The sequence below is a fragment of the Falco naumanni genome, chromosome 17 (genome assembly GCF_017639655.2).
Source record: "Falco naumanni isolate bFalNau1 chromosome 17, bFalNau1.pat, whole genome shotgun sequence".
NCBI lineage: Eukaryota > Metazoa > Chordata > Aves > Falconiformes > Falconidae > Falco > Falco naumanni.
Window position 1 is genome coordinate 277,549 of NC_054070.1, and position 17,047 is coordinate 294,595.

General features: G+C 53.6%; 2 protein-coding genes across 5 annotated transcripts in view; both read left to right on the top strand.

Moving 5' to 3' along the window:
* On the top strand, nucleotides 1–7,034 carry AMPD1 (adenosine monophosphate deaminase 1). The gene is made up of 14 exons (XM_040616736.1): nucleotides 1–173; nucleotides 666–831; nucleotides 1,952–2,114; nucleotides 2,344–2,563; nucleotides 2,989–3,118; nucleotides 3,403–3,597; nucleotides 3,866–3,997; nucleotides 4,091–4,254; nucleotides 4,388–4,514; nucleotides 4,967–5,130; nucleotides 5,521–5,641; nucleotides 6,094–6,267; nucleotides 6,432–6,542; nucleotides 6,730–7,034. The coding sequence occupies exons 1-14, from the start codon at nucleotides 1–3 to the stop codon at nucleotides 6,883–6,885; spliced, it is 2,196 nt and encodes a 731-aa protein (XP_040472670.1). The 3' UTR covers nucleotides 6,886–7,034.
* DENND2C (DENN domain containing 2C) overlaps nucleotides 7,024–17,047 on the top strand; it is a 26,020-nt gene continuing 15,996 nt past the window's right edge. For all 4 annotated transcript variants that reach the window (XM_040616729.1, XM_040616730.1, XM_040616731.1 and 1 more), the window contains exons 1-2: nucleotides 7,024–7,094; nucleotides 14,896–15,860. In XM_040616729.1, the coding sequence (XP_040472663.1) occupies nucleotides 15,052–15,860 (809 nt within the window). In that variant the 5' untranslated portion in view covers nucleotides 7,024–7,094; nucleotides 14,896–15,051. The remainder of the gene's footprint in view (nucleotides 7,095–14,895; nucleotides 15,861–17,047) is intronic.

Consider the following 17,047-nt stretch of genomic DNA (forward strand, 5'->3'; position numbering starts at 1 on the left):
ATGAATGAGGCAATGCGCTCCTTTGCAGAGAAGGTGTTTGCCTCTGAGGTGAAAGATGAGGAGATCAGGCAAGAGATCTCTCCTTTTGATGTGGAAGAGGTATGCCCCATCTCACGCGAGGAAATGAGAGCGCACATGATGCTTCAGGAGAGCTCTGCCACAACAGAAAAGAGGTGAGCAACAACCAGAGCAGTTGGGGAAAGGAGAGGAGCATTGCCTGCACAGCCCCAGCCAGAGCTGGAGGAAAGCAGGGGGAACACAAGTTAAGGCCTGTGAAAACAGTTTACACACCCACGGGATAGACCCTTGGTAATCCCAGGGCATCTGCCAGGTACTTCAGGGTTTCCTCTCCAACGGTTCCCACTGTTGGACAGAAAGGCACCCATGGCCTGTTCCCTGGGTGTCAGCATGGCAATGGCCACAGAGCTGTTGGAGATGGAGGCCTGGAGACCTTTCTCTAGAAAGGTGCGACTGGCAAAGACTATACTTGAAAGTCCATGTACTTTGTGTGCTGTGGCCGCTACTCTTGGTAGTATCAGAAAGCACCAGTGAGATGACTCATGTTGTGCACAGTCGGAACACAGCTGTGGTAAGTGCCCCTGACCGTGCACCTACATGTGGCCATGGAGTTGGGGCTGTTTGCCTGAGGCTTTCCTTCCTGGCAGGAGGAAGCGCCTACTCCGCCTGAAGACAATTGCATTGGCAGTCCCGGTGGCTCAGAAGTCTATAACCAGCCTGTCTGCTCTTGATGAAGTCATCTCTACCTCCCCTGTGTACCAGACTGTGCCTGACTTCCAGCGGGTACAGATCACAGGGGATTATGCCTCCGGTGTACGTACTTGCATGGCTGTACCCTTCCCCTTGCTGAATACCACTTCATCTAGTCCCTGCCTGTCCCTCAGTAGTGCCCAGTGTCACAGGAGCCTGTACCAGCTGCAGTGGGGATAGACGGTGTCTTCCAGCTCAGTCCATGTCTCATGAGCACCTGATGGTGCCCTGCTGCATCCCTTGAGGATCCAGAGCTGAATGCCTTAGAAGAGTCTGTGTGGTGCTGCATGCTTCCCATGGGATTCTCCGGACAGGGCAGAAGGGAGGGCAGGGTGGGGTAGCCCATGCTTATTCTGTCACAGCCTGCTCCTGCTTGCGCACAGCTATATCTGTCTGAGGTTTGTGCAAGTCACAGAATCCCAGAATAGTTGAGGTTGGCAGAGACCTGCAGAGGTCATCTGGTCCAGCCCCCCCTGCTCGGGCAGGGTCACCTAAAGCCAGTTGGCCAGGACTGCTATCACATCCTGTGCTAATTCCTCCTTCTCCTCCACAGCCTCCTTTTACATCTGTGCTGCTTCTGAGATACTGTTGGCAGGTTGCACCCTCCTGGGCTGGAGGCGGTTGCTCAGCTTGGAGTTGCATAGCGGAGGAGCAGTTAGGGGAAGCTGAAAATCCCTCCATGCTCAGGCACATTCCTTCTGCCATGACTGTAATGAGCTGCAAGTACTTCATGGTATTCTCCCATGCTGCTCCAATGTGACCTCTCTTCACTGCCCAAAACACTTGTCTGTGCAGTAAATCAAAAATTCTTGACACATTGGGTCACTGTATGCTGTTGATCCTGCTTCAGTTTCAGTCTGGGCTCCAAAAATAGCTTTTAGTGTTTTGCGCAAACCTGGCTTCCATTTCAGTGGCAACTACAGTCTACAGTGAGGAATGTAAGAGGGGATGACAGCTGGAATTCATTGGTTCTGGTGTGAGGAACTTCCCTTTGCCATGTCTGGGACTTTGCCTATCATCCTTTATTTGCCCTGCTCAGGCAGAGCAGCAGAAGGGAGGGAATGACAAGATACATACCTTGCCATGAACAAAATTGTCCTTTTTACATCTTCGTGCACGGGGGTGTTTCTCGGGCAGCTAGGTTCCAGTTGTGTGGCTGTGTTCAGCAACAGCCCTCTTGCAGGTGACAGTTGAAGATTTTGAAATTGTCTGCAAAGGCCTGTACCGTGCCCTGTGCATCCGGGAGAAATACATGCAGCAGTCTCTACAGAGGTTCCCCAGGACCCCATCTCAGTACCTGCGCGCTATCGAAGGCGAGGTCTGGAGGGCGAGCAACACCGGCCCAGGTACACTGAGGCACCTGGAGGGTTTTCCTCTCTGGCTTCAGCATGGGGTGAGCAGGGGTGAGAAAAGGGTTGTGGAAGTGCCCCACAGGGGAGTCGCTTGCTCAGGCCTCCTCTCTAGTGTCACAGCGGCAGTGCTGTCCCTGCCCTCTGCCTGGGGTGGAGGAGCATGGCAGGCTTGCGGAGTTTTGGTTGGCAGCCTGTGCCTCATGGTGTTCTCATTTTGGTCCAGTGTTCACCCCACCAGTGAAGGATGGAGAGGATCCCTTTGAAACTGGGAATCTTGCCGAGGACCTGGGATACCATGTCCAGATGAAGGATGGGGTAGCTTACATCTATGGAGACAAGGCAGCGGCTGGCAGAAATGAGCCAAAGGACCTGCCCTACCCCAGCCTTGAGGACTTTGTTGATGACATGAACTTCCTCTTGGCCCTGATTGCACAGGGGCCTGTGTAAGTGCACAACCCAGCACTGCTGGGTGCAGCTGAACAGATTCTGCCGCAGCAGGCAGAGGGGGGTCAGAGCAGAGCCAGAGTTGCCCCCTCCTTTTCCTGGGAAGAGGGAGGAACCTACTGATGACATACCTGCAGCCTGCTGGCTACCAAAATGTCCTTAGCCCTTGTCAGCCACCTTGATTGGGGTCTTAAGTGAAGTAACCATTCAGGGATTGGAGACACACCCCGAAGGTATGCTCACACCTGGCCAGGCCTTCCTTTGAAGCTCTGTAATAGAGCCAGGAGAAGCACCTTAGGGAAGCAGCCCAGGCCAGCATGAGCTCCTGCACCTCAGGTGAAAGCTGCATCCCTGTTTGAAGGGCCATGCCCCTGTGTTGAGGGATAAGGAGCCCAGTCACTGTTCTGTCCTTTGCTTTCACTAGTAAGACCTACACTCATCGGCGCCTGAAGTTCCTCTCATCAAAGTTCCAAGTACACCAAATGCTAAATGAGATGGAGGAGATGAAAGAGCTGAAGAACAACCCCCACCGGGACTTCTACAACTGCCGCAAGGTAAATGGCAAGGCTTACAGCCACTGTGACTCTGAGGACATCTTGATGCCTTCCCTTCCCAAAGAACTAGATATTACAGTCAAGGTCTGTGGCTGCTCCATTGTTCCTGCTAATGGGGTGGTGCTGACTGGGCTGCTCTTGGCCCAGGCCTGTTGTGCTCATCTGCTGGGCTGAGCCATGCTCCCCACACAACTTGGGCTTGCCTAAGGTGTTAGTTAGCCTCCCTGTGAAGGTACCTGAGCACCCCAACTTGAAGCTAGATAGCTGTCCCTCCGGTTTCTCAGGTGGACACACACATCCATGCTGCAGCCTGCATGAACCAGAAGCATCTTCTGCGTTTCATCAAGAAATCATACCGTGTGGATGCTGACCGTGTAGTTTATGATGCCAAGGGCAAACAGCTCACCCTGAAACAGCTTTTCCAGCAGCTCAATCTGCACCCCTATGACCTGACAGTGGATTCCCTGGATGTCCATGCTGTAAGTGGTAGGGAATTTAGGGTAAGACCACCCTTGGGTGACTCTCACCCACCCCTGTAGGCATGGCTTTTCTCCTCCCTGTGTACCCCTGATGTGCATGTTAGTGTTTCTGGCAGGGTGCAGCAGCTCCTAGCTTTCCCATTGTGGGTTGTCTGGATCAGTCCCTGCTCAGCTGGTACGCTTGGGCCCAGTGTCTCTGTGTGTGTGTGTGTCTGTGTGTGTGTGTGTAGTATTTGCCCCTGACCCTCTCTGACCCTCCCTTCTCCAGGGGCGGCAGACATTTCAGCGCTTTGACAAGTTCAATGACAAGTACAATCCTGTGGGTGCCAGTGAGCTACGTGACCTCTATCTGAAGACGGAGAACCCTATCAATGGCGAGTACTTTGCTACCATCATCAAGGTGAGAATATAGGGGAGGAGACCTGTTAAGCTGTGGTGCTGCTGTGCCCAGTGGCTGCAGGGTCCCCATGCCACCATCTGTTATGGTTTGCAGGAGGTTGGCTCTGATCTGGAGGATGCCAAGTACCAGCACGCAGAGCCTCGCCTCTCAATCTATGGGCGATCAGCTGAGGAGTGGCACAAGCTAGCCAACTGGTTCAACAAACATCGGGTCTATTCCCCCAACATGAAGTGGATGATCCAAGTACCCAGGATTTAGTATGTGCTGTGGGTCTGAGAAGGCACTGTGCCTTACAGTGCACTATACCTCATCTTTTATCCTGAAGGGATTGTGGGGACAGTGGGTCATGTTGTTCCTCTGCTAGCAGCTAATCCTTGTCTCTGTCCACAGCGATGTCTTCAGGTCTAAGAATTTCCTCCCACACTTTGGGAAGATGCTGGAAAATATCTTTGTTCCTGTGTTTGAGGCAACCATCAATCCTCGAGCCCACAAAGAGCTGAGTGTCTTTCTACGCCATGTGAGTGTCACCTGATGATGTTGTCAGGATGTGGTGAGCACTGACATCCCTGTTTGTGCACAAGAAATGGCATATTTGCCCTGATATGGAAAATGTCATCAGTGGGCTTGTGGCCCTACTGCCACATTCTGGGAGAGGGGGTATGTGTCCAGAACTGCTGGGAGGGGTCAGACTCCCTGAGCTGGCTGCTGTGGGGCTGTGAGAAATGCTGCCCACTCACCTCCTGGAGAAGTGGTTTGGGGTGAGCTTTATTTCTAGCCCTTGATAAAGCTTGGGAGGTTGTGAGGAGCAAGATCTGCAGCCTTGCCCCTGCCTCTGCTCTGGGGTGGGTCAGGGGTACAGGCTACAGCTGGGCTGTGGCAAGCTGCAGTGGGGCAGGGTGAGCCAGCCTACCTGGGCATGACAAGGTTGGGGAGCTTTGAGATGCAGCTTTTTTTTACCTTGCCAAGCAGATCACTGGCTTTGACAGTGTGGATGATGAATCCAAGCATAGTGGACACATGTTCTGCACTAAAAGCCCAAAGCCAGAGCAGTGGACTTCTGAGAAGAACCCATCCTACACCTACTATATATACTATATGTATGCCAACATCTTGGTGCTTAACAACCTACGCAGGTAAGGCCCAGGATCTGCTAAGGGACCTGCAATGGGCTGGCAGAAGCGGGGCTGACTCCTGAGTTGTCTCAGCAGTTTGATTGTTAGTGGCAGAAATGGGGCCCTCCTTGCTTTGCCACCAGCATAGTTTGGAGCTTCATGTCCCACAGCAATCCAAACGCTCCTTGGTAGGAAGTGTGATAGACTGGGGTGAAAACTTTGGGATTGCAGAGATGCATCTATTGTGTGCACAGAGGAGAAAAGAGAACAAGTAATGTGTTCCTAGGTCAAGCTGGATTCTTAGGGACCCACTGGCAGGGGCAGAGCTGGAACTGAAGTCAGGGAACCTTGCATCATATGCCACATAACCCTGCTGCTTGCCTGCTCTGAGTCCTTCTTCCATGTGCCTAGGCAGCGTGGTATGAACACATTCCTCTTCCGCCCACACTGTGGGGAAGCTGGGGCCATCACACATCTGCTCACAGCCTTCATGACAGCAGATAATATCTCCCATGGTCTCAACCTCAAGAAGGTAAGTGGAGTAGTCTGCCACAGAGCAGCCCAGGCATGGAAGAGGAGAAAAGCGTGTTCACAGCTGGCCTTCACTGTAGCTGACAGTTAATTGTGCCTCTGCTGTAGGCTGACACAGCCTGGCTTCAAGCAGATGTTACAAACTCTCTTGAGTTTCTCCAGGCATGTTTGGGAATGTAGCTGAGAAACCTATTCAGACTTCAGGGGTTCAGCCTCACAGGCCTATCATTGGATAAGTCTGTTATCACGAGCCAGCTAAGTTCTGAAATCAGACAGGTCTGAACTCACTTGGCCTCTCACTCTCCAGTGGGCCCTGGAGGATTGCTGCCTTGGCTGTCTCTTTTTCTTGCACACACGTGCTCTGAGGCACTGAGATCTCTGAGGAGTGACCCTGGAGAGGTAGAGGGCGCAGCAACTTTTTCCCTAACCTGGCAACTCTGCTCACCTTTGCAGAGCCCGGTGCTGCAGTATCTGTACTACCTTGCCCAAATTCCCATTGCTATGTCCCCACTCAGCAACAACAGCCTCTTCCTGGAGTATGCAAAGAATCCATTGCCTGACTTCCACCAGAAGGGCCTCATGGTGTCCCTTTCTACAGATGACCCCATGCAGTTCCATTTCACCAAGGTACAGTGGAAGCTGATCACCTCCTGCTCTGAACATGGGGCTGGGATGGTGTGGGCCTCATTGCTCAGGGAAGCCAGCAGCATTTGCAGCCGATCCAGCATGCTGGGCCATCATGGGCTGTGCTGGCAGAAGCCGGTGGCCTCTAACACAGCCTGTGGCTGCAGGAGCCCCTGATGGAGGAGTATGCCATTGCTGCCCAGGTTTTCAAGCTCAACACCTGTGACATGTGTGAAATTGCCAGGAACAGCGTTTTGCAGTGCGGCCTGTCCCATGAGGTAGGTGCCCCTCTGGGCAGGCGGAGCGGGCCTGCGCCTGAAAGGGGCCGGGCCAGGCCAGGAGCCCCCTCCCCGCACTCGGGGCTGCCTCCCAGGGCCTGAGGGAGCTCGGCCGAAGCCAGCGCCTCCCCCGGGTGCCGCCAGCCGGGGCTTCTGAGGCCGGCACCGCCGCCCTTGTCTCCGGCAGGAGAAGGCCAAGTTCCTGGGTGAAAACTACCAGGAAGAAGGACTCCAGGGCAACGATATCCGGAAGACAAACGTGGCCCAGATCCGTGTGGCCTACCGCTATGAGACCTGGTGTTACGAGCTCAACCTCATCGCCGAGGGCGTGAAGGCCGACTAGGAGCGGGCGGCGCTGCGGGGCCGGGCGGGCGGCGGGGCCGCGCAGTAAAGGCCGCTGTGTCAGCAGCTGCGTTGCACCCTGCGCCGGGGGCGGGGCTGCCGCCTGAGTGACGGCCGCGCGAGCCAGTGGGCGGCAGGGCGGGGCGCGGCGGGAGCGTCCTGCGAGCGCGGGGCCGGGACCGGGACCGGGACCGAGCCGGGGCTCAGCGGGTGAGAGGGTGCGGGGCCGGTTCCCGCCGCGGGGGCAGAGCGGGACCGGGGGGCGGGGCCGGGCCGCGCGGCGCGGCGGGGCTCCTCACCCGCGCCCCGTCACCAGCGGCTCCGGACGGGCAGCTCGGCCCGGGGAGGGCGGGGGCTGCACGCGGAGCGGCGGCCGAGCTTGGGGCCGCCGGTGGTGCTGGGGGCGGCGCGGTCCATCGCTGCCGGCCCCGGCGGGAGCCCGGCGCAGCGGGGAAGCGGGAGGTGCTGCCGGGCGGGCAGGGCCGGGCGCGGGCCCCACGCGGGGAGTAGGCGGCTGCCCGAGCCCGGCGGCTGCCCCGCGGGTCACCAGCCCCGTGTTTCGTCGCGGTTCCTCGCCCCGCGCAGCCGGGGGGAGCGGGCGGGGGGACGCACCTTAACGCGTACGCACGCCTGAAGGGGGGCTGCGGGGCGGGCCCTGCCGCGCCGCTCCCCGGGGAGCCCGGAGACGGTCCAGGCGGGCGCACGGGAGAGTCCCCCGAACATCAGGAAACTCTTTTCCACCCTGAGCGCGCCCGAGCACCAGCTCGGCCAGTCCCGGGGGTGCCGAGACACCCGGCAGCCGCCCGCGGTCCTGGGCAGCTCCCTTCCCACCTCAGCCCCTCAGGAGTTCGTACGGGCTCTCTATAGAGCAGCTTGTCTCCTGGCAGGCTGCGATGTTTTCGGTAGCGCTAGGTACTTGTGTTGGCTTGCACTGAGGAGTTACAGAGGTCTGCGGTGGCGATGCTGTCAGAGGGCACGAGCTGCAGGCCAGCATTACGCTGCGCCACTCTCCCCTTGCCTTTTCTGGTTCGTGGCGCAGACCCCTCCGTTCCAGTGACCGTGGCCAAACGCAGTCTGTCCGACTGGGCACCTGGCTACCACGACCCTCATAGAGCCCTAGTAGTTTTGGGAGCTCTATTTGACAGCTGCGATGTGCATCGACCCTAATGACAGAAGAAGAGTAGGAGTCACAGGAAAAACAGCCCCTGGAAATGTGTTTGTGCAGTGGGGGATGTGGTCTTTTCTGTCCCTGGCTGCTGGGGTCATGGAAGGGGGGATGAATGCGTGGTGACCTTGCTGCACGAGAAGGAGAGCGGAGCTGGGAACAGCGAAGCTGCTGAATGAGCCTGTGTGCTGCCCTGCCGGGGCTCTGTTGGCTGGAGGGGATGTGTGAGCGTTTGGTCCGGCGACCCGCTCAGTCGCAGGCAGGCAGGGCCCTAAGCAGGTGTTTGCTAGTGTCCAGAGCAGGGTCAGGAGCCGGGTGGCTCCCCGGGGGGGTGATGTGTCTCAGTCCCTCCTCAGACTGGGTTGTCCCTTCAGGGGCTTGCAGGCAGGACTGGGTGAATTGCTTACTATCTGAGCATTCAGAAGTTAAACTGCTGCAGAGATAGGTGAGTGACAAAATGGACCCTGAAAGACTTTGGGCACCCTGTCCCAAAAAGCATGTCTCTTGGGCAGTGTGCTCCAGTTTGCCCTTGACAGGAAGGTATGTGCAGAGAATGTCTGAGGGTGTCAGGTATGGGGGGGAAAAACGTTGGTGGTGGTCTTGTGAAACATTCCCGCTTGAAACAGCTGGCTGGAAGTATCTGTCCTGGAGTGCCAAGTCCTAGTACTGTGCATTGCTGCTTGGCAAAATTCTTACATCAGTCTTCCAGGATGGATATGGCTCATTCCCTGTGGCTCTTGGAACTTTTGATCTGGATGTATGTTGTTTTCTGGTGCTACCTTGGTCTGTGCCCTCTGAACCTCTTGGGGCAGCTGCCTCCATGCTGCTGAGACTTCCAAAGGAAAGTGCGGCTGGTGCTTGTGGCCTACACAACCTCTCTGCGGTGGCCACTGTCACATAAAGGTGGTCCTAGCTTTATGGTGATGTCAGCCCTGGGGGAAGCCTGGAATCTCACCTCAGACAGTTGCACCAGGAATTGGCTCCAAGATAACTGATGTCTGAGTTTAACTTTTTTTCCATCTCCACCTTGGGTTTGATTTCTTGTGCGAAGCCTGCAGCATTCCTGGGGCATGCAGCCAGCCTTTGGTGTAGCGCCTGATTCAACTGCTGCTTTCAGTATTGGTAACTTGAACATCACATACTGTGAGTCAGGTTAAAACCCCACAACTTTAAAAACAGTATATTGTGGGTTCTGTCTGTGTCCTCTGCTATAAAAGCCTTCAGGGCTTATGTGTTTAAAGTGGTGGGGGGTTTTAGCACGAGGAAAAACTTACTTTTAAGAAGTTGAATTCCATCACTTCTGACTGAAAGTTGAAAGATCCAGATTCATCTTTCTCATCAGTATAAAAGTCTTAGCAACCATGGCAGTGGTCAGACTTAACTTCCTTTTGCCATGTAATTAAGATTAGCATCACATTTACTGTATCCAGGGGCTGCACACTACATGGCCATGTATCTGATGAGGTGGAACTCCATTCCTCAGCGTGATACGCAGAAGCTTCGAATGAGTTAATGACTACCATTGCTTTGTATCGAGATGGAAATGAGTAAGCATACCGCATTCCTGAAGTGTTACTTATTTTGCTATAAAATCTGCTTGTGTGGTATGCCCATGTCTTTCAGGCATCACATGGCAGAGTTTTGCTTAGAAAAGCTGCAGGTTTGTTCTAGAGCCAAACAGAATGGCAATAGCTGAGAACTCTGGAAGGGGTGCTTGCTGCTGTGCTGTCTCCTCATCCCCCCAGGACTGAGCTGCCAGCATCCCTAGACTTCAGAAGACCAGTAACTGTCTTTTACTTGGCTACCAACACAGGAGAATGGTTGACAAGGAGGTCTCTTGGGTGGTTTAGAACTGCACAACTCTCATAAAAGGAGTGAAAGATTGCTTCAGAACTGCAAGGGCTTGCCAAGTCTGTGATATGTGTGTTGTCATGCCTGTTGTGCAGCAGAATAAGGTAAGGTCGTGTGTTAGTGCCTTTCTTTAGCACCTGTTGGCATGAGTGTGGTATGGGGGTTGTGGGGTACCAGCCGTGCCTGCAGTGGGTGGGCTTGACCTCAGCATTGAAGAGTATCTTATTCTTGAACAGCACTGGCAGCATTCTCTCCTTGAGCTGTTTGGAAAGCGGAATTTTCTTGAGACTTTGCATAGAAAATGCTTAGCATGCTCTCTGGCTTTCAGAATTGGAAAAAGAGTCAGGGCTACCTGTCATGTGCGGTGAATGTGCCTAATTCTTGTGTTTGGGATAAAGATATGGAAGCTGTCTTCCAACAGTGTGCGTTGGAGAGGCTGTCTCTTTTGGGAGAATTATGTGATACTTTGTCTAGAAATTATTTAATTTCTCTTCTCCCAAAACTACTGCTTTCAATGAACTAATTCAGTATTCTTGACTACACCAAACTTGAGCACACTACACTACTAATGCGGTAGGGATGACAACTTTGGCTTCTGTGGAAATACTGGGAAGCATATCAGAGTCGCTGGGGGAGTTTGGAAGGAGGGGTCAAGAGAGAAACAGTCATGTTAAGCCTGGTTAGTTTGTGAAAGGTATGGTGCATGTGGTCCCTGAGACGGCAGTGCTGGCTGCCTGGCTCAGGTGGTCTCTAGCAGTTCTGTGTCTCTAAGCTGTGCTTTGGCCTATCTCAGACTTGTCTGACGGTTACTTAGCTTGGATCAGGCCACCCCAGTCTGCTCTTTCTTCATCGAAGATCAGTCTCTACTCTTGCCCTGGCTCACATGATGAGCTTGGATTAAATACCTGGTTCTTGGTAGCAGCCATCTGCCTTGCAAGCCTGGACAGGTGAAGAGCTGCATTCTTCTCCTCCTCAGATGATTATTTTGGAAGACGCAGTTCAGGGCTGTGGCTAGCAGAGCAGCACTGAGCAGGAGAGATTGTTGGGTGCTTTCTCTGCTATCTGTGTTTAAGGTGAGCCAGGAGCCATGTGTTTCTAGTTGTATCTGATAGTTCAAAAGATCAGTGACATGCCTTGGGAAGACCATTGCTATTGCACTCAAACCTGTATGACTTCTTAGGTGAGTGAAGCTTATTGCTTAACCTTCAAAGTAATACTGTTTCTCAGCCAGTGCATGGAGCTTCACTGGCTGGAGAAGTAATACTATTTGTTAGGTTTATGCTGAAGGAAAGGAAATAAGACCCGGTGTGGATCCAGTTTCTGCATATGGGTCTGTGTAGCTCTGGATGCCAGAGTCAGGTAGTTGCTTGAGCGCTGAGTGAACTGCTTGAATCTGGGCATTCATTGGTGAGCGGGACCAGAGGCAGCACTGCAGAGACAGTATCACCAGTATCTGTATGCTGGCTGGGACTGTGCTTGTCCACCGTGTTTCTCAGTTGCTGGTTGTGCCTCATCATGGAAGCACAACTGTGGACAGTAGGAGAGGTCAGGGGCATGGGGCTGACTTGGGCCATGGCTGTATGTCAGGAAGCAGAAGTATGGCAGGCTGGCTGGGGAAGGTCCAGCAAAGCACTCTTTGTTGCACCCTTACCAACGTGAGTCATAGGAGGAAGGATATGGGGCAGGCTGGCAGCCAGCAGACCTGACCTGCTTGAGCGCAGGCAGCTGTGCACGCTTTGAGAATGAACCCAACTAGAAAGCTGAGCAGGGCTCCTTAGTCTGCTGCACGCAGTAATTTGCCCTCACGGATGCTGCATGCAGATGTTTTGCCAGACTGCTGGTCTGAGCCTAGGGGCAGCTGGTGTATTCAGGGAAGGAAGCTGCCAGTGCTGTTGGGAAGCAAGGGAGCCTTTAGCGTCACGCGTGGGCTTGCTGTCAGCGTGGAGCTGCATGTGCTCTGTGAATGCATATGCTGCTGGCCTTGAAGTGCTTAGTCCTGTGAATAAGCCCACAGTGCTGCACCACAGGGTCCTTTGGGGGCCCGTCCCTGTACGAGTTCTACATCCAGTGGTCCCACACTTGAAGACCTGGCAGGGAGTAAAGGTGCCGGCTGTACTGGCTGAGAGGAGGTTCTTTCACCCCTCTCCTGGCCTGGCTTGGCTTTCCCCATAAGAGCCTTTGCTGCTTTGCTAGCTTGTTCTTCAGGTCCTCAGGAGCATCCCTGGGTGCTGTTGCTGTAGAGTAGTTGCAGTGGCATAGAAAAGAGGAAAATTGCTTTCCTGTTTGCTAATCAGGGCTGTGCAGACAAGGATTGAGGAAGGATGGCTCTGCTCTGGCTCAGGATGTTTTGGAAACAATGCCTATTTATAGGAGAGGGTAGGGCCCCTTGCTGCCTGGAGCAGGCTGGCCATGCGGGAAGAGGGCCTCGTGGTGGGAAGAAGGTCTTGCGGTGGGGTGTGGTGGCACTGCAGCGCCCTGGTCAAGGGAGTCCAGCAGAGTGGGGTTGCCAGTTTGTGTGTGTGCTCTGTCACTCTCAGGCTTGTTCTGCTCTCTCTCTGCCCCTCTGTGAGGGGGTCAGCACCCTCTTCTGTTTGCTTGTCCCCTGCCTGCACCTTGCCACTGGCAGGAGTGGGGAGGGGGTGCTGTGCTGTGCTGGAGCTGGTGCTGGAGCTGTAGTGCCACTTGCATGGTAGTAGCTTCACCTCACAACTTTGGAGACTGTGCTGGGTGGTGGTCAGGTGGGGCTATGAAAGCGCTGAGGACAGGGTGGAATGCTGATGATGGAGCATATATCCCCAGTTCAGTTGCTAACTCAGATAATCCAAGTTTAGCCCATTTACTGCGGAGTGGGAGAGTTGCTGGCAGCTGTCTGGGGCAGTGCACTAAGCAATGCCAGACTGCAAGACCCGACGCTGCTCCCCCTGGAGACAGGCAGCAGTGAGCTTCTTGCCACAGCGAGCAATGCTGCTTTGGTAGAGTGTGAAAGTGCAGCAGAGAACCAAGGCTTGGTGCCATGTGTGCCCAAGCCATCACCAAATTGCTTGGGGATCCCTGAGCTGTCCAACGACGATGCACTTTCTCACTAACGTATCAGGGAGGTCTGCCAAGGCTGCTGCTTTTTTTTTAATTGCACCACAAATGTCTCTGCTGAGCAGATCAGCAATGCCAAGAATAGAGCCAGTCGCGCTGCAGCCCTGGCTTTGCAGTGCCAGGTGGGAAGGATGAGAGGCTCTGCTGCGGTGGGGGCTCTGCATGCCCAGCCTGCTGCGTGGGGCATGAGCCTGTGCCGGGCAGGCTTAAGCTCCTCTGTCTTCCAGCGTGGTTTGCTTCCTCTCCTTGGTTCTGCAAATTGCTGGCAAGTCAATGAAGCCTGGGCTTTGCCATAGCAGCTTTGGAGGGTATGTACCCACATTTTTGCCGTGAGAGCAGGCTGGATCGGTCGGGTGGAGCCTGAGTACGGGCTTTGTTTGACTATGGCCTGTGTTCCCACCTGAAGCAAGGCTGGCTTGCTTTCTGCAGGGTCCTCTGATTTTGTCACGTGTGTGGGATGGGGACTGCTTGCTGCTCTTGCTCTGCCTTTTGCAGGGAGACTTCTTAGTGCCAGGGGGGATGTTACTGAAGCCAGTGTGGCTTGCTTCTTGGCAACCAGGCCAGAGTCCAAGCTATCCTGAGTGATTGTCTTCTAATGCAAATGAAGAACATTAAGCAGACTCAGAGGGCTGAAACTTCTGAAAGGGGGTAACTGCCCGGAGAAAGGGAGGAGCAGTGCATGTTAGAGCTTATGGGCTGTTGTCTTCTGTCCAAAATGAGTTTTCAACCACGCTGGCATATCTGAGAATATTGGGTATGCCTTGTGAGCTACAGGTAAAGCCGAAGGGCTCGGAGACTGCACATACAAAATGTCTGTACTGAGGTCAACACCAGACCTGTAGGTGCTGGGTCTTACAGCCACCCATGTTCTCCCTGGCAGCTTCACCTGCCTGTCTTGCTGCAGCACTGTCTGGAGGATTGTTTGCTGTATCCTCAGGATTATGTGTTGGGAGTAGTCTCAGCTAGCATGGCTCCTGTTTGTGCAGGCTCTGCTAGGGTAGAAGTCATAGTGTTTCTTTAGCATTATTTCTCCTCCGCTGATCTAAACACAGGGCTATTTTCTTCTTGAGAATGAGAGCTCACCAGTTTCCTCTGCCTTTTGGCCTCTGTTGTATGCCTTTTAAAACTTTTCTGGGCTGCAAGCCACAGGCTGGGCACCACTGCCCTCCAGTTTCTCTGATGACAAATTTAAGTCAGGTATTGACAAGCAGAACATCAGAGAGGTTTTGACTTGTATTGTGCAGCAGGAGACCACTTCTGGGAGGAGGAGTGCAGCTGGGCTCTTCTCTAGTCATCACAACTGTCCTAGTCCTCCTGTGTGAAGCAGCAGCTGTCCTGCTGTTGCTGACTGCTGGGATAACTAGATGTGATTCCCTTTCTATACCTGGTGCAGTATCTTGTATCTTGCTGTGTCTTTGCTTTGCTGAGAGCTCTGGTAGAGGTATGGTGCTGCGGTGGTTTGGCTGTGTGCTGCCTGAGGTGCTCTGAGCAGTGCATAGAGCATCAGGAGGAAGTCGTTACCCCTGCCTGGCCCACACTGGTACAGGCAAGCAGCAGAGGGGGCTGGCTGAGAGCTCTGCTGGCAGACAGGCCATGCTGCTGTGTTCCTGTGCCATTAAACAGTTTCCTTGAGTTTGGACCCTTGGGATCCCTGGCTGTGTTTTGTTCCTGTTGTAGTGTTTTGTTTGGTTTTGAGGCCAGTGTGAACTTTACTTCCTTTTGTTAGCCCTCCCAGATGTGTGCTATAGAAACAGGCTTTGTGGAGAGCGTGCTCTGGAAGCCAGTCTTGAACATGTGATTTAGGGAGGAATGTTCTTCAGCAGTTGCCAGAGAGCAGCTGGCAGTTCCTGGTGGTGTGTATGACTGGAGTGCAGCTGATGATTCTTTTCTTGTTTTCGTCCGCAGGTTGTGCTAGCAGGCAGTCCTTGCAGAACTGACGCCCAGGGGCTCTTGGACACCACCGGCTGCTTTGGAGCCTCATGCTAGCTTGATGCGCGCAGGACACGCGTGGACCTGGACAAGGCTGGAGATGGGGTGTTTGTAAGCACATTGGCACTTACCATGCACCCAACAGGGTCAGAGGACAGTAGCTTCTCGCGCTCTGCTGTGCAGACCCTCTCCCGAAGCCACTGCCGCAACATCAAACAGAAGATCTCCCAGTGGGAGGGGAGGACACGAGGGTGCTCCAACAAGGAGAAACAGCAGCTGAAGGACTTTGGAGTAAAGTATGATCCCAGCTACAATGCTCTACCCAAAGTGAAGCCAGAACATGCAGAGAAGGGCACGAAGACTGGGTCCAAAGATCCAAAGAGCCTGGGTTTGGACTTCAGGGAATATGCACAGAGCTGCTTGCAGACTGGGGTCTCTGGTGACCTCAAGCCCTGTGTGTGCAGCCCAGCTTCCCAAGCCAACCAGAAAGGAGAATGGCAAGGAGGCTTCCTGGACCTAGGGGCAACACTGCCCCCAGGGAACTTCTATACCTCACAAGCTCTGTGGAGGAGAGTAGATCCCCTTCTGCCTGGCAAAGCCCCATCATTTCCCTTAGACTTTCAGAGGAGGCAAGGGGTCTGTGGCTCCACAGAAAGAGAACTTGAAATCAAGGGAATGGACTCTCTCTGCAGGGCAGAGAGGAGCTTAAAAAACATTTACTCTGAGGCAGAGGAGCAAGAGAAGGAGCTAGCTGCTGTCCCACCACCCAAGCCCCGTAGGACTTTCCGCTATTTTGCAGAAAAGGGTGCTAGTAGCTGTAGTGATGCCAATGCTACCAGGGAACTTTTCCTGCAAAAGCAGCGTGGAGGAGACTTGGTGTCATCCTCCGGCAGTCCTGAGAAGAAAACAGCCAGCAGGAGGATCAGAGGGAGAACGCAGAGGTACATTGCTTCGTCTCTTGTGTCTGAAACACGTTTCCTTAAATCAGTTTCTAGATGAGTTTGAACAGCTTGCTTGCCATGATACCCTTGTGGAGGTGCTAGTACTGATGATGCCTCTGCTGATGTGGAGAGGATATTTCTGGATGAAAGTATCCTCTTTCCAGCATTGCATATGCACTGCTTTTGCTGCTGATAATCTCACGAAGAAGGTTAAAAGCTCCGAACAGGTGTCAGTCCCATACCATAAAACAGAGTTGAGTGACAATATGCTGGCCCCAGGGAGAGTGCTGCCTGCTTCTTGCCCTGAGCTTGTCCTCAGCTGCAATGGGTGGATTACAGAACAGCTTTCTCTTGGGGCAGTATGACTGCTAAATGTTCCAGCTTTCCTGTGAGTGAAAGATTCTCTTGTTGCTTAAAGTTGGAGGCTGTTGTCTGTGGGTACCACTGTTGCAGTAGGTTTGGGTTTGGCTGTTATTACCTCTTTCCTGTACGTAGGTCCCTGTTACAGAGTAAAAAACCTCTGAGCTAGCTTGCTGCTAGTTCTGCTTACAGATGAGCTGCCTAGGGCAGCCATACCAGAGTGCTGTGTATGTCATAGGTGATGTGGCTAGGACTCCTGAAACATCCTTTCACTGTGGCAAAATGTTCAGCAACAAACCAAATTTTATCGTGACAGGCTAAATCCCTTCCAGCTCCTTTGTGGCCTCTGTGCCATAATTTTGAAATGAGGCCAAGTGTATGAAAATGCAAACTTGCAAATGTGGTAACACCCTTAATGTGAGCAGTGGGAAAGGTGCGATAGAAAGCAGTGCTCGAATTCTGAGTACTGCTGCCAGTGCTTAGTCTGCAAAACGTGTTTTGGGTTCTGCCTCAGTGACAGGATGGGACTTGCCATACCTGCTTGAAGTGTGCTTGGCTGTGGAGCCTCCAACTTGATTTTTAATTTAAAAATCTCCAGGAGTGAGTAGGACTCACTTGGTGTGCTGGTTTTGGCTGGGATAGAGTTAATTTTCTTGATGGTAACTTGTGTGGTGCTATGTTTTGGATTTGTGATGAAAACAGTATTGATAACACACCAGTGTTTTAGTTATTGATGAGCAGCGCTTACACAGAGCCAAGGGCTTTTCTGCTCCTCACCCCACCCCACCAGTGAGCAGGCTGGGGTGGGCAAGGAGCTGGGGAGGATA

Excerpts from the sequence above, each read along its gene's own strand:
- AMPD1 (XM_040616736.1), top strand. The coding sequence starts at position 1 with ATGAATGAGGCAATGCGCTCCTTTGCAGAGAAGGTGTTTGCCTCTGAG. Across the intron at positions 3,119-3,402 it reads ACTTCTACAACTGCCGCAAG|GTGGACACACACATCCATGC; the intron begins GTAAATGGCAAG and ends CCGGTTTCTCAG. Across the intron at positions 3,998-4,090 it reads ACTTTGCTACCATCATCAAG|GAGGTTGGCTCTGATCTGGA; the intron begins GTGAGAATATAG and ends TATGGTTTGCAG.